Below are 15,419 nucleotides of genomic sequence, written 5' to 3' on the forward strand. Positions count from 1 at the left end.
CCACCGAGGCGGGGAATTGAACCCTGGTCCTGGGCTAGACCTCTGCATCAGGGTCTGCCGCTCTAATCATTGAGCCACACTTCTCCACCTCGTAAAGTTTACAGATTAACATGAAGTGTAGCATATCCTGTGGAGACACGCCGTTGCAGCCACAGGGTGCTAACACCTGTCCTCTACGACACCCTTTTGGAACGGCAAGTAACAAATGAAAAAGGTCTGGACGAAACCTGGACAATAAAAATCGTTCATAGGTGGACAGTGACCCTAGGAGATAAGGCTCTATTGACGAGTTGATTTTTAGCGTCAGAAATTTACGGACGCTGGGGTTTCGCACTTCTACCTCATCTCTTTCTAGCTTTCTTGTACAACTAAAGGCTTTCTTTACAGACTCCACATCCTTTTTTACAATGGTATCAGGCTCATATAATCAGTTATAATCTGCTGACTGAGAGCTAAATCCTCATTCCGCCAACAATTAAGCCAGAACACTAAGGGGCACATGGCCAGGGTGTCACATACAAAAGGTACCCCCAGTTCCTCATGGACCACCAGGTTTGATATACCACTTGGCACACCCAGCAAGTGCTTCAAGAAGTTATTCTCGGCCACATGCAATATATCTGTGGTGGTGTGTCCCCAGATTTATAGCAGGCAGTTGCTACGCCTTTTACCTGATAGATTTTCAACATAACTTCAATTGGGTGCTAACACATCTTTGCAGCAAAGTTAAAAATGGCAGCGATTACCCTTGTTAGCTCCCTCTTTTTCTTTTGAATAAGGGGCCCCCACTTCAGACGGTCATCCAGTAAAACCCCCAAATACGAAAACACAGTTGTCACAGGAACCTTCTCGGGACCTACACTAAAGGGATACTTTTTCTTGGGCCGCGTCCCTACCTGCAGTGGGTAGGATTTGGCATTATTAATGCCCAAATCTTGGTACTCCATATAATTTGGAAAGGTATCAAGCAGGGATTGAAATCCCCTAGCGGTTCTGGCTATGAGTACCGCATCATCCGCATACAGTACTCTGGGAGACCCCGTCCCCCTAAATACGGATAATCAGCCCTTTTTCCAACCAAGGCCCTATCTAGTTCATTTATATAGAGGTTGAACAGAAAAGGGGCCAATATGCAACCCTGCCGAACCCCTCTCCCGACTTTAAAATCCCTGGAAACACTGAGATCCTGAGCATATCTGACATTTGCCTTGGTGTCCCTATGCAGATCCTCTAGGAAGTTGACAATATTGTCCTCCACCCCATGACCCTAATGGACGGCCACAGCTTGGCCCTGTTGACGTAGTCAAACGCGGAAGAAAGGGCCATGAAGGCCAAATCCTCCTTCGGCCACCTCCACCCGGTGGTAAACTTAGGGGCAGCCCCGGGTAGCAGTACATCTAGCTACACCACTGATTTCAAAATATTTAGTCATTGAAAGGGACGCCTATAACACGCCCCTTCCAAATACCGAATTGGTCTAGGGTTGCAATACTATTTTTATTAGAAACTAAATGGACCAGCGATGGACTATATAGTCTGCATCCATATCACCTGTCCTAATGAGTATACTATCCTGTTCACAAATAATCCTGCACCTGCCACTGTTTGGTGCCACTGTCCAGCAGATCCAAAAAATTACAAAAAAATATTAGGTGCACCACAAAAGAGTCCAATTCCAATATAAAAGTTTCAAAGTATTTTTTTTATTCTTTTTCTCCAAAATAACAAATGTTAGAATCCAGCCAACGTGTTTCGTTCCAATACCTAGAGCTTCATCAGGACTTTGAGCCGGTTGTGTTTATGGTAACAGTGTTGATTGATATCTCATTAGTAATATTTCATAATGATTTCTCTACACCAGGTCATCAAATTGGATGTTGAAATATGGTTAGTACCAGACATGTTCATTAAATCCCATATTTGTTACCTTGTCTTCATGTTTCATATTGGCTACGGTCGGGTTTTCCATTTTTCTTAGTTAGTCGGTAACATTTTCCAGACTCCTAAAATTAGATTAATACATTCAAAATATCATTTCAATGGTTGCAAATGCTCAAGTGGAGTATTTGGGACCATTAAATGGCTCAGTATGTCTGGCCCTAAGTTCTTTAGGGAATTAGCATGCAAGCAGAGGATCAGTCACTGCTTTTGTTAAATTTTTTTAGCATGTTTTTCAGTCCAGAAAGAGTAAAGAACACATCACAAAGTAAAGATTTTCCCAAATTGTTGTAGCTTTTTTTAAGCAAGTTATTATTTTTTAGCATAGTACAGCACATCAACCTAAGCTGTTGCTCTGCATTGCCCCACTGGCTTAGCAGCAATGAGTCATATCTACTAAGATAAGCAATAAGCACTGCTGTTCTCTTCCCCAGAGTTAGCACACAAACAGGCTGTCTAGCACCAAGTCTCTACTAGTAAGAAATTCTACACGTTTAAAACTTATCACACATTGGATGTGTGCTGGGCATTGCAGCACACACGCAATGTGAGAAACGTTTAAAGAAATTGATATATTTCTCCTTGGTAAGATCTGTCTCATGAAGGCATTGTTTTTGGTTGCAACGCCCTTAGTACCAATGTTATTAAATTGGGTTTTGCATCAAAATCATGGGTGGAAGCATGGGTGACCCAAAGTATCATCCATGGGATGCCCCCTTGATGCAAAGTAATGAAAAGCAGCAAGACACGCTAGTTAAATTACGTTTTGGACAACTTTTTAAAACAAAAAATGTTTTCGCCAAAAAATAAATACTTTATCAAGACTTTGCACCAGTTTACATCCCTTTGCGTCTTGATAAATATGCTCTTTTTAAATTCCTAGCGCCTATTTTTCACTTCTTCCATCCTGAGTAGAACCGTAACTATTATGCTCCCATCAATAAATCCTGACAAATATGGAAAGCTTTTTTCGGGAACTGGCCTCTTTTTATCAAGCTCAGCTCCAAACTACCGATAACCCCCTTAAGTAAACTCTCTGAGATCAAACAGACTGTATAATTCAAAAAAGCATTGAAACCACACCCATAAAAAAGGTAAAATACTAACTACCAGGATTATTTCGCAATTGAATATTATATAGAGGTTTAAAATGGACCATCTATCAAGCTTGGACATAAACGTTGACCAATATGATCGTGTGACTGCACTGGGGTGAATGTATGACATTGTTCTGCATTTTGCCCATCAATTGTTCTTTCTGCATTTGTAATCCCGAGTGGGACGTGAGTGCTCTCCATGCCACTGGAGTCAAGCTATCCTGGCTGATGAGGGCTGAAAGCCCAAAACCGGTCTTGGTTGCTTGTTTCCAGTCGAGGGAGGACCAGGCCTGGGAGTTCGGGCTGGACTGCTCCCATTGGGCACAGGATCAAGACTGATTTGCATATGACTGGGTCCAAACTGGAATGGCATGGTGAGCAAAAAAGACAATGGATTTAGGCCCAGATCTCTGTACTGGGGTGAATGTATGGCATTGTTGTGCATTCCGTCCATCAATTGTTCTTTTTGCACGTCTGACTGTAAAGGCATGTGGATGTTTTTTATATATAAAAAGAAAAAGTCAATGACCTGTTACCTTTAAAAACACTTCTCACATCTATCCAGTTGGCAAGACCTGTGAAAAATATTGCATATATTCTTAGAAGACACACAGGGCTTTCTTTATGGGGTTAGTTAGAGTACTGTGGTATCAAGGCACCTGGTGGATGACCTATTCTGCCACACATGGGGTTACCCTGTGTCCTGTAAAAGCGGGGGAACTGCTCAGATTTGCATGTTCAGGCCTCTCTTGGCCTAAGCATATATTCTCATTTTTTCCAATTCACAAACAATCCCAGAAGTATGCTTGGATCACTGTGTGAGGTGCATGTTTCCAAGCGTTTTCTGGGCATGGCTTGTGACTGTTTTTGAAAGGCTCCTATTTCCACTATGTCGAGATAACAAAGAGCACACACGACAGAATGCAATCCTCTGTGACAGTGCATACTTTTTTCTACATTGCTGGGAACACATTTTCCATTGACAAAGCCCTCCTACATAGGAAGAACCTTTCTCTTCCAGGTCTTGAAAGAAAAGCCATGCCAGCCATCTGCATTTCGTTCTGGACTGTTCCCATGAGGCACAGGGTCAATACTGATTTGCATATAGCTGTGTCTGAACTTGGGTGGCAAAGTGATCTAAAGAATGATGATGGATTCAACCCAGATCTGTGACTAGGGGCGAGTGTTTGAAAAGTTTCCGAACTCTGTCCATCATTTCCTTGTGTTTGCTCTGTTCACCCTACGTTGGCAGGGTATGCCCAGAAATGGGTCCCTTGCTCACTTTGCCACTGGATTCAAGCTAGCCTGGCTGATGAGGGCTGTTAGCCCGAAACCGGTCCCAGGATGCTTGTTTCTGGACCAGGGAAGACATGGCTCCGCAGTTTGGTCTGGACTGTTCCCATGAGGCACAGGGTCAACACTGATTTGCATATAGCTGTGTCTGAACTGCGGTTGGCAAAGTGAGCTAAAGAATGATGATGGATTGATTCAACCCAGATCTGTGAATTGGGGTGACTGTTTAAAAGTTTCAGCACTCCGTCCTTGTGTTTGCGTGTTAAATCTCAGACCATTTCCAGGGTGGAAAGAGGTCAGATGGAGGTTTGTTAAGGCCCACAAATGAAAATATTTCCAAGATAAACCATGCCCTGGAATGACCTTTTCCAACCACTTGAATGGGATTTACAAGTGTGGATTTCTCTGTACCCATTGCAGAAAAAATCTACACTCGTAAAACAGTTTACATTTGCTAGGAATCTCTTTGAAAATTCTGCAAAGCATTAGAAAGCTAAATGTTAAGATATGGTCATCAGCACTGTTACAATGTACGATTTCCACAATACAAGAAAAAATGATTATATACTGTACTGTTATACAGAATAGTTTACATGCCCTGTGTGTTGTTAACAGATGTAACATTGAAAATAATTTTGGGTTGTATTGTAAAAATCAATAAAATATTTGTTAAAAAGCATAAAAAGGGTACATTTGATTATAAACTTAACTTTACAGCCACATTTAATTTTGTAAATTGTTTCAAAGATATTCGGATAGCAAACCACGTTACTCAGTCCTTAAAGTTATTACGGCACTGCCAATAACAATGCGCTTTAACATAGGCAGTGACTTCAGCAATGAAGGCACCTACTGACTATATAAAACACTCACCATTCATTTTGATCCACTCTGATGAAGGGAGAAGCCTAGGAGGCCACAGTTTTTTAATCTAGTGTGGTGTTGATTTGAACCACATACATTTTCTACATAAAGTGATATGTGAGTGACATTAATCGCACAACAGATGCAAAATCAGGATCGTAAAGGAAGTGGGGACAACAGAACTTGACAGACTTGTGGGCTTTCGGAACAACTGACCAGTCTTATTTCAGGCTGTTTCTGGTCCCTATAAATCCCTAATCCAACGCAAGGGGGTTAATCTATTCCCTACATTCTCCATAAAATAAATGAAGCATAAGCACAATCTGTTTATGTAGTATGTAAACTAGTACCCAGCAGAACAAATCATGTACTGCAATTCACCAAACCTATGGCCGGAAACCTCTGCCTGCACCTCGCCTATCATTTCTGTGCCGAGAGCTATGCCATGCTGGCTGAGATCTCAGCACCATTAGGTATTTGGTTTGTTAAAGAGGGATAACTGGTAAATGGGGAATCCTTAGTACTAATTGGGAGGGGTTTAGGGAAACTTAAGTAGGGGTTTAGTGAGGGACATACTAATACAAAGGCACATCCACAAAAAGATAGAAAATTGGAAGTCACAAACTATACTCCTAAAGTTACTACAGCCCTTAAAAAGTCAAAATAAACATCCTCCTGCCCAGCCTTGGAGTAGGTCAAGCAAATCACTTACCACTCACCCATAAGTTACGGAAATGGGGCAATACAATAACAACCCAGGAGAGCTAATGTTAAATTAATTTAAATTATCTCTATGTATTTTTTTCAAGATAAGAATTAAAATTTAACATACATTTAGATTTTTCATTAAAATATTTTAAATAGTTTATTTAGAAATATTAAAAAAGGTTAATCATTTTTCCCACTCATTCACAATGGAGATATCGACCATGGTGATAGAGATCTTCACCAGCATGTGTAAATGCATTAGTAGTAAATTTACACTTGTGAATCCTGTTGTAGGAGGCCCCACCCACAGATATAAGGGGCAGAAACATGTATGTCTGCACACTAAACCCGGTGAATACTAAGGGGATTATTTACAAGCCCATTGCGCCACCGGTGTGTCACTTTTTGTGGTGCTCCGGCGATGCATTTTTTCTGCCCAATATTTACAAGGACAGGAAAAGCCACCCTGCGTGACTTTTCCTGTTCTTTTAAATATGGCCCCTTTACACGCAACACTTTGCAAAAAAGGGGCATTTCATGGGTGTTACTGAGGGTGTTCCCACGCAACACCCATGGAACCTGACACATTTCCAGATTCACGCGAAATAGTAAACCTGGAAATGCGTTTGAATGCTATGCCTACCCAGGTAAGCCGTAGGGAGGTGCAAAGAGGAGAAATATATTCTTTTCTCCTTGTTTTTTTCCATTCAGCAGCACACATAGAAAGTGGAAATCACCTCTGGCGATTGTTTATGTACAGGAAGGTTAGGAGTCCTAACTTTACTACTCCTAAACTGAGAAAAATCCTACCTTTTAAACTTTCGGTATTCACAGAAGGCATTTAGGAGTCCTAAAGTTAGGACTCCTAACTTCTGTGAATACCAAACTGAGTAAGTGCCTTCTGTGAATACCAAAATGAGTAAGTGCCTTCCGTAAATACAAAAATGGTAGGAAGTTTGGGATTTAGTCTTAAGTTAGTTCTGTGAATCGGGCCAATACTGTTGTGCTTTGAATTGCATTATTTGATTTAGTCCAGGATTGGAATACTGGGCCTCATCACAACTCTGCAGTGTGAAAGGGAGTCCTTGTCCATTTGAAAACTGGTTGTTCTGTCTGAAGCACATCCTATTGACAGAGTTGAAAATATTGTCAGTGTAACCCTCATTGAACCTTCTCTAATGCCCCTTTCCTTCCAGATACCTTGGGGACTTAATGCAGGTACCAGCCCAGCCACCTGGTTTTAACAAACATCATTGTACTGAGTACTTATAAATGTCTAACTTTGATGAATAGATAGTGTAATATTTGATAAACCAATTTAAGATCCTGTAAAATAAATCAAGGTCTCTGCATGGCGGAAGGTGTGCAAAGAGAAATATTTGAAATATTGCTGCATAGCACTATTTGAGACATAAACGTCCGCATACATCCCTTCGGAGCCCAATTGCAAGTGCACTGTGCGAGGTACACAAACAACGTCAAATATTCAGCAGGTCTCCCCGTCCGCCTCTTTATATCGTGAATACTGTGCTTGATAAATTAGTAACACCGACAACGGGCCCGATTCAGGGAACTAATTTAGGACAACATCCTAAACTCACTACCATTTTGGTATTCACAGAAGGCACTTACTCGTTTTGGTATTCTCAGAAGGCACTTACTCATTTTGGTAGTCACTGAAGGCACTTACTCACTGTAAGGTGTAACTTCGCCTCATTATAAACGCTGAGGTTGAAATTTATCAAAGCGTTGCTTTGTCCTTCAAAAAATGTGGCGCTAGGGAAATGCAAACTCTTCGGTAGTATTTACAAAGTCACACATTGTGGGAGGGGGCCATAGATTGATGCTATCGTCTAGTGGATAGCCTCCATGTCTCCACTGATAACCACAAAGTTGTAAGTGCATCACAGTGAATTGTCGAAACGTGCATCTGGATGCTCTTGTGTAGGAGGATGTCATCCCAAGGGATGCTAGGGTATTGTCGGCATGATATGCTCTGGTATATCTGCTTTGTTGTATGGAGGGACAGTTTTTGCATAGCAGGTGTGTTTCTTGCAGTAGCACTACAAGTGGAGAGTGGTGCATTACATACTTAAATACTGCCCCCCCTTTTAACCATATTTTTGAGGCAATTACCATTCCATGTGAGTGCAATACCCAACACGGGGACGTCCATCTTGAGGTTTGAGAGAAGGTGCGGACTGTTCGGTGCGATGGAGTCATGCAGCCTGTGTAATCTACAAGAACTAATATTTATTAAACAAAAATAGCAATTCAAATGTAACAATATGCGAAACCCCCCACAATATAAATGCCCCTCCTCCCCAGGCTTCCACCCCAGAAGCATCTGTCACCCTCCCTCAATCATCTATTAGATGGGAAATCAGTAACCAGTCCCAGAATAATTGTTTCTGGTTCAGGGAAGTCCTGACTTGGCAGCTCGGACTGGCATGTTCGCTTAAGGAACAGGGTCAAGACTGATTTGCAAATGGCTGGATCTGAACTGGGGTTGCAAAGTGAGCTAAAGAACGATGATGGATTCAACCTAGATCTGTGACTGGGGTTGAGTGAAAAGTTTCAGCAATCCATCCATCATCTCCTTGTGTTCGATTTCAGGGTATGCCCAGACGTGGGTCCCTTCTTCACTTTGCCACTGGATTCAAGCTAGCCCACCTGACGAGGGGTGTTACCCCAAATCAGGTCCCAGGAGGCTTTCTTTCAGTCCAGGGAAGTCCTGGCTTGGTAGTTCAGGCTTGACTGTTCCCATAAGGAACAGGGTCAAGACTGATTTGCAAATGGCTGGGTCTGAACTGGGGTTGCGGAGTGAGCTAAAGAACGATGATGGATTCAACCTAAATCTCTGACTAGGGGTGAGTGTCTGAAAAGTTTCAGCGCTTCGGCTTACCAGTCTGGACAAGTATTTCGTAAACAATATAGTTGTGCTGACTATACAGAGTTGAGAAAGTGTTGCCAGTCTGGTCATTCTGAGATATGAGAGGCCTGCTGTAGCTCAGATCGGGGTGGTGACGGGTCAGCTCGGTCCGCGATGAGTCTCGGGGAAGCACTAGAGCCTGATTTGAATCAGCCCTCTTGGAGTAAGGAGCTAATCGAGAGTAGAATCCATGGCACCTCCATCTTGTTGAGCTCCGGCGTCCCTCGGGTATTTGGTTTTAGCTTAGTTTCCCTAAGGAGCATTCCCCCGTGGTGGTTGTGGGTTGTTTGACTGGGAATGCTGCTCCACTGCTTATGTCCAGGCTGCTTTTGTGGTCTCAAAGATAAAAGATCTGAGGTTGTGGATCACCTTAAGCCTTCTCCAGAAGTGGGGTATGTATTGCAGGCCACAGGCTGGAGGTGTTGCTTGAACTTCCGGTAGGATCTCTGTTGCTTCTGGACCAAGTGAGTGTAGTCCGGGAAGACTGGTTTTGGAGGTCCCTAACCCAGCTCAGCACACTGATTATTGTGTCTCTGTACTTGAAGAACTTGGCAATCAACATTTGTGAGTTAAGGACCTGGTGGGTCTCCGTAATCTCTCCTTCACCACTAGCAAGGCCACGTCCTTATGCCCACATTCACACTGTAATGTGGGCCCGTCCATACAGAAGTCATATAAGGTAGGGTCTTGCTCGACCCACTAGCCCTTGGGGCAGCATGAACAGCTGGTGCTCTAGGAGGTTTGGGGCCTTTTTGTTCCCTTCACCAAGGCAAAGCTTCTACTTTTGGAATGGGAGTAGAGAGGAAGGCTCAGGCAAACCCAGTATGTCGCCCCCCCAGGCTACTCATCAGGGCCGCACTCTTTTCCTAGGTAATCCATGGTTGCCTTCCACTTCAGCCAAAACCCGGGTGACCTCTCACTGCTTCCACAGCTGAGAGAAGCGCTGCAAACAGACCATGGCCCAGACCCCAGTCTCTGGTTCCAGAGCCGCATGACTGGGCCCATCCATTCTGAGAGCATTAGCTGACACCCCCAAGACAGGATAGCAAGACGAGACCCCTTACCACTGGTTGTCCAGTCATGCATGTGTGAGAAAACACCCCAACAAGGAACACTGGCAACTTTGGCAGCCCCACGGCCCCAGATTGGCACTTTGCACCCAGGTGAGGAATTTAATCAGCCCTTTTGGGCTGAAAAAGGCACGCCACAACGGCCCCCAGGCTTGGAGGGCCCCTTGTGTGTATTGGCTAGGGCGGCAGGGCTAGTCAGCACTTGGATGTGGTTCAATCTGAATCAGTGACCAGAGAGTTTATAACCCTTCATTCACTATTTTGGTTGGTCCGGCCCGCCAGTCATATCTAGGTTTGATATATAGAAGTCTGTCCGGATGATGAAAGTGCTATTGATATTATGATATACAAGCCTCACATCCTACCTTGATCTACCAGGACATTTTAGAGATGAAACTGCCCGCTCTCTGGCTGACACTGCTCTCACAATAAGCAATTGTCTTGCCCCGGCCCTCTGTCTCACTCAGTTATTCTAATAATTGCAATTTGTGATCTTGTTTCAAAGCTGCACCTGAAGTGTTCTGGGAATGAGAGGGTGGAATAAATGGGCAATGAGAGGAAATGTGACAGGATGACTTGGTGGTACTCCTCCAAGAAACCCATTCAACAACAAACTTGTAATAACTACACTGAATGGTATCAGACCTGACATCCATGGCATGGTTTTTCTCCAACTTATGCCGTCAATCATCCTGTTTTTGCTGACCATAGGACTCTGCACACTTTACCATGCTATCCAGTGCTAAAGTGCTTGTAGTCTCTCCTTTAATCATGATAACATTGACTTCCACCAAATTAGCACTTTTAAGTTTAGTTGTAGGTCCCTAGTAAAAGGGTACTACCTGTTCCCGAGGCCTGGAAATTAAATGCTACTATTCCGCCTGCAGTAGTGATTGTGCCACCCACTTAAGAAGCCCTTTTAAACATCTCAGGTCTGTCACTGCAGCCCTTGTTTGCAGTTTTAAAAATGTTATTTCGACATGGCAAAAGAAACCTTTTGCAAGGCCTAAACCTTACATTTTAATACATCTAGGCCACCCCTAGAGTAGGCTGGGAGAGCACATAAGGCAGAGGGTGACTGCATTTGAAAAGTTGGACATGTTCTTTTAATTATTACATGTTCTCATAGTGAAAAACTCCTGAATTTGTTTTTCCTTACTGCAAGGCCCATCCCTCCGATAGGTTAACATTGGGCTACCTTATTACATTTAATAAGTGATAACTTTCAATTGGGAATAGGTGGGAATGTCACCTTTGGTCTCTACAGCATTGTAATTTACAACCCTCTTTAATGGTAACGTCAGATTTTAAGTCTCAATCTGAAAATGCCACTATTAGGAAGTTGTCCTTTTCTTGTTCCAACCGTTTGGTACCTGCAGCCTATATCTTGTGTCAAATGATTAAGTGTAGTCGCAGTTGGACTTTTGTGTATTTCTCCCACACAGTGAGACAAACGGGGAATAAGTGTTGGCAGGATGGGCCATCTCTGAATTTTTAGGAGGCGGAGCTATCACCTACTTCACTTACACATCACAAAGACTCTGCCTTAGCACACTCACAAAGGGTTTCACACTAGTCTTTTGTGTCCCTAGACATGCTGAGGCCAGTGCAGGGAGGCATAAATTCCAAATATCTCTGTAGGAGTATCCTCTAGAAGCTTTTCCTACTTCAAAGTGGACACCAGGTATAAATAGTAGACCCTCAGACCCAACTCTTTAGTACACTTCTGAACTTGTGGAAGACTCAGTAGAAGGACTGATGTGCTGCTATGCTTCAAAAAGGACTCCATTGCTGTCATACTACAGTGCTGTCCTGCTGCATGCTGCCTTGCTGCTCTGTTGCTTGTTTAAAAAGGACTGGACCTGCACTGTGAACCCAGGACCAACAGAGTGATTCCAAGGGGTAGTTGGCTGGCCTCCGGATCAGTGCCTTGAGGACAGCGAGGGTCCAACCATTTGACCCCTGTATCTAGTCTCTGCCTGCTGTGAGTCCTAACCCTGCAAATATTGTCCCCTCCAGTCTTGGACTCTTGGAAGTGGGGATAAAGGTGCTCTGTAAGTTTCTAGCAGAACGGACGCTGTTTGACGCACCCTAATGCAGGCTCACATCACAACTTAACAGAATCAGCACTGCATGATGCATCCTCGATACCGACCTCACAGCTCCTCTTTAGAACCAATGCAGGGTGACAAAGCCTCAATTCAAGCTAGCATTGCAGCACTTGCAGCTCATCTGATCTGCTACTGTGCAACACATTCTTAACCCAAGCTTCACATCACTCCTCAGGATCCCACAGCATTCCACAATCAGGACTTAAGGTAAATTTTTCCACGTGACTAACTTGATCCCTGTATCTGGCCCACTCTCAATCACAATCAGCCTGAACTTGTGACTTTATCCCAGTCTGACGCAACCAGATAAAAACAGTTGGCACTCTATAATTCTAAGCACTATTTTTTACCTAAACCTTTAAAACTACATACCTCTGGTTCTGCTGATTGGATTTATGATTTTTGGGTATCAAATAATTTATTAAATTCAACTCTATTTTTCTAAATTGGTGCAGACATTTTTTCGTGTTGTGCCTTCACTTTATTACTGTTTGTATGCTGCATAAATCATTCTCCTCAACAGCGCCATGAAACCGCCTGGTGTACGAGCGCTCAATAAATACTTTTAAATTCAAAAATTCAAATAAATACTTTACACACTACCTCTAAGTTAAGATTAACTGTTTTTGTGCCAAACTACCATAATATTGAGCACAACTCAATTTGGGGTTTGCTTGTGTTTCACTCTGACAAGAATTGTGGTTGGTGCTTGAATAGGGTTTCATTCTCCTTAATCAGTATTCCAATTTCCTACAAATGCTACCTAGGATTTTTTGCATACAAGAAAAAAGATTATCTATAGACATAGGTCATTTGTTTACTCGCACAAAACTATAACTAAGTATGTTCCACAACTTGCCTCTTTTTCCTGTATTTCAGATGCCAGCTCATGTGACAAACCTGAGGCTTGTGAGTGCTATACACAAACACAACTGTTATATTCTAAATAAATTTGGAGAGAGAGCGCTGAAGGCCACGTAAGACTTGCACGTTTACTTTTCAGTTCGATTTTATTTACTTGAAAATTGAATTTGATGCTTTATATATTAGGGCTTAAAGATAAATGCACATCAGTGGCCAACTAGGCAAGGAAATAAAGTAGACTATGCAAGGGAATGAAATAGACCAAGAAAATGTAAAGCTTGAATTTAAATTTTAAAAAAAGTGTTGTTTAAAATAGTGTTAGCATCTTACTGTGCACTCAATTCTGACACTGACTCCCCTTAATTTACTTTGTGATTTTTCAGACCTTGTGTTAAATGCCCCCAAAGAACCTCCCCCCAAAGATAAAAGACACTTTTTGAGACACTCCTTCTGCAAACTAAAACTTTGTACAAATCACCAAGAACACACTATACCAGCCAGGAGTTGAAGCACTGTGTTTGGCATAGGGAGGTCATAGTGTGGTGGTTCCAACTTTGCAGTCAAAATTCATTGTCTTGTCTTCTACATTTCTTTAATTTATAAGCTCGTTAATAAGTATGGATTTTTGGAGATTTTTCCAACCACCCATTTACTGCTTGAATAATTTGTTCAAAACTGTCGGCAAAAAAACAAAAAAACATGTTCCTTGTTAATTCACGTCAAATGCATACCATTATTTTACAGGAAACTGATTCAAATATGCCAAAAATTTCCTGCGGCTTCATTCAAAAATGTACACGAAATTGTGCTAGGTGTCACACACCAGCATAAAACCTGCTGTAGCGGAGATATGATGGGATGTATGATCGAGAGGGTAAGTTCGACTTCTTAACAACTAAATTCTTAAATATGTTCTAAGATGCTTACTGTTCTCTTTCTTTTTACATCCATCTTTCAAAATGAATACTTTTTTAATGAGAGCTGACAGAGTTGAGAGGATGTTCATACCTACACTAAGTGCATCACCACTGCTACACACAGTGTTAAAAGCCAGTAAAATCAATTTTGCAATGCTCATACTCAGGATCATGTTATATGCACTGCATGTTATATATTGTTAAACTGTGGCTATAATACATAACTGGCACGTTTATTGGAAGGTGACACAGGTTGCTTAGGGTTCACTATTGATGCCCAAAATAACCCCATACACAAATATTGATGTAAAAAAGAACGACATCCTACATTTAAAATTGTAAGTACAAAAATATTGAAACAAAAATATTGATGTAAAAAATTTAGATGTTCAAAATATCATTTTTTAATTTAAATACAAATTAATGTTAAATATTTCAAATAATAAAATTCACTTGAAATAATATACATTCAACAAATATTATAACATTACTATTCATACATGCATATATAAAATGTAATATATATATATATATTTTTTTCTTTAAAACAATTAATTAACTATTAATTTTTTTTTTTTAAATAATGTTATAAATATATAAAAATGTACATATGAATATATATATATGTATATATATATATATATATATATATATATTTGCATACATATAACATAAAATCTAATAAAAGAACATATTCTTATAAATTAAAACATTAAAATATTTATTAGGCCGTAAAACTTAATTTTGCACTCCATTGAGTGCAACAGTGAGGAAAGGGTTGGATAGCGGAGGGGTTGAAATTACTATTCCAACTCCAGTTTGTGCAACAGTAGGGAAAGTGCTGGATAGCAGAGGGGTACACATTAATATTTCCAATGGAGTCATTTCAAAATTAAAAACAAACAAATTAACAACACAAAAGATTTTCAAAAACTAAAAAAGATATATAAAAGTTTTAAGTATTACAAAAGATAGAAACAGATTAGAATGTTAATAATGATCTAACAAATACCTAGAAAGAATAATTTAAAAAGTTCAGCAATAATTTAAAAACAAATAACTATTTTTATAGAACATTTTTATAAACAAAAACATTAATTATTACATAAATGTAAAATGTTGTATTTCCTACCCTATAACACCACTCAATTCACAACTCACATTTATATTTTTTTAAGTGTACCTCCATAATTAACATAATTAATTATCAAGTAAGCAAACATTATTAATTAAAAATAATTTAAATAAATAAAAATTAATTTACTCCCCACATGTTACCCCTATAAAACCAAAATACACACACAAAATAACAATATTTACCATAAATATTCATCAATTGAGAAATTAATATTAATTATCAACTAATTATTAATTAATTAAACAAAAATTACTTTCCACCATCTACCCCAATAAACACCACAAGTCACACCTAAAATCATTACTCAAATTCCATAACTAATTTTACATTAATAAATTAATATCAATTAACACCAATTTATTAATGAATTTAAAAGAATTAGCTTCCCACCCGATACCACTATAATCCCCAAAACGTACATACTTTTTTATGCACAAGTGCCATCTTTCAATTTTAATTAATTAATTACCATTAACAATGAATTAAT

At 40.6% G+C, this 15,419-nt stretch overlaps 1 protein-coding gene across 1 annotated transcript in view; it reads left to right on the forward strand.

Annotated features, from left to right (window-relative positions):
- LOC147727443 (serum albumin-like) overlaps nt 1–15,419 on the forward strand; it is a 217,678-nt gene that overhangs the window by 61,820 nt on the left and 140,439 nt on the right. The window contains exons 6-7 of the mRNA XM_086961515.1: nt 12,893–12,990; nt 13,622–13,751. Of these exons, the coding sequence (XP_086817641.1) occupies nt 12,893–12,990; nt 13,622–13,751 (228 nt within the window). The remainder of the gene's footprint in view (nt 1–12,892; nt 12,991–13,621; nt 13,752–15,419) is intronic.

The sequence above is a fragment of the Lissotriton vulgaris genome, chromosome 3_1, assembly GCF_964263255.1.
Source record: "Lissotriton vulgaris chromosome 3_1, aLisVul1.2, whole genome shotgun sequence".
Lineage (NCBI taxonomy): Eukaryota > Metazoa > Chordata > Amphibia > Caudata > Salamandridae > Lissotriton > Lissotriton vulgaris.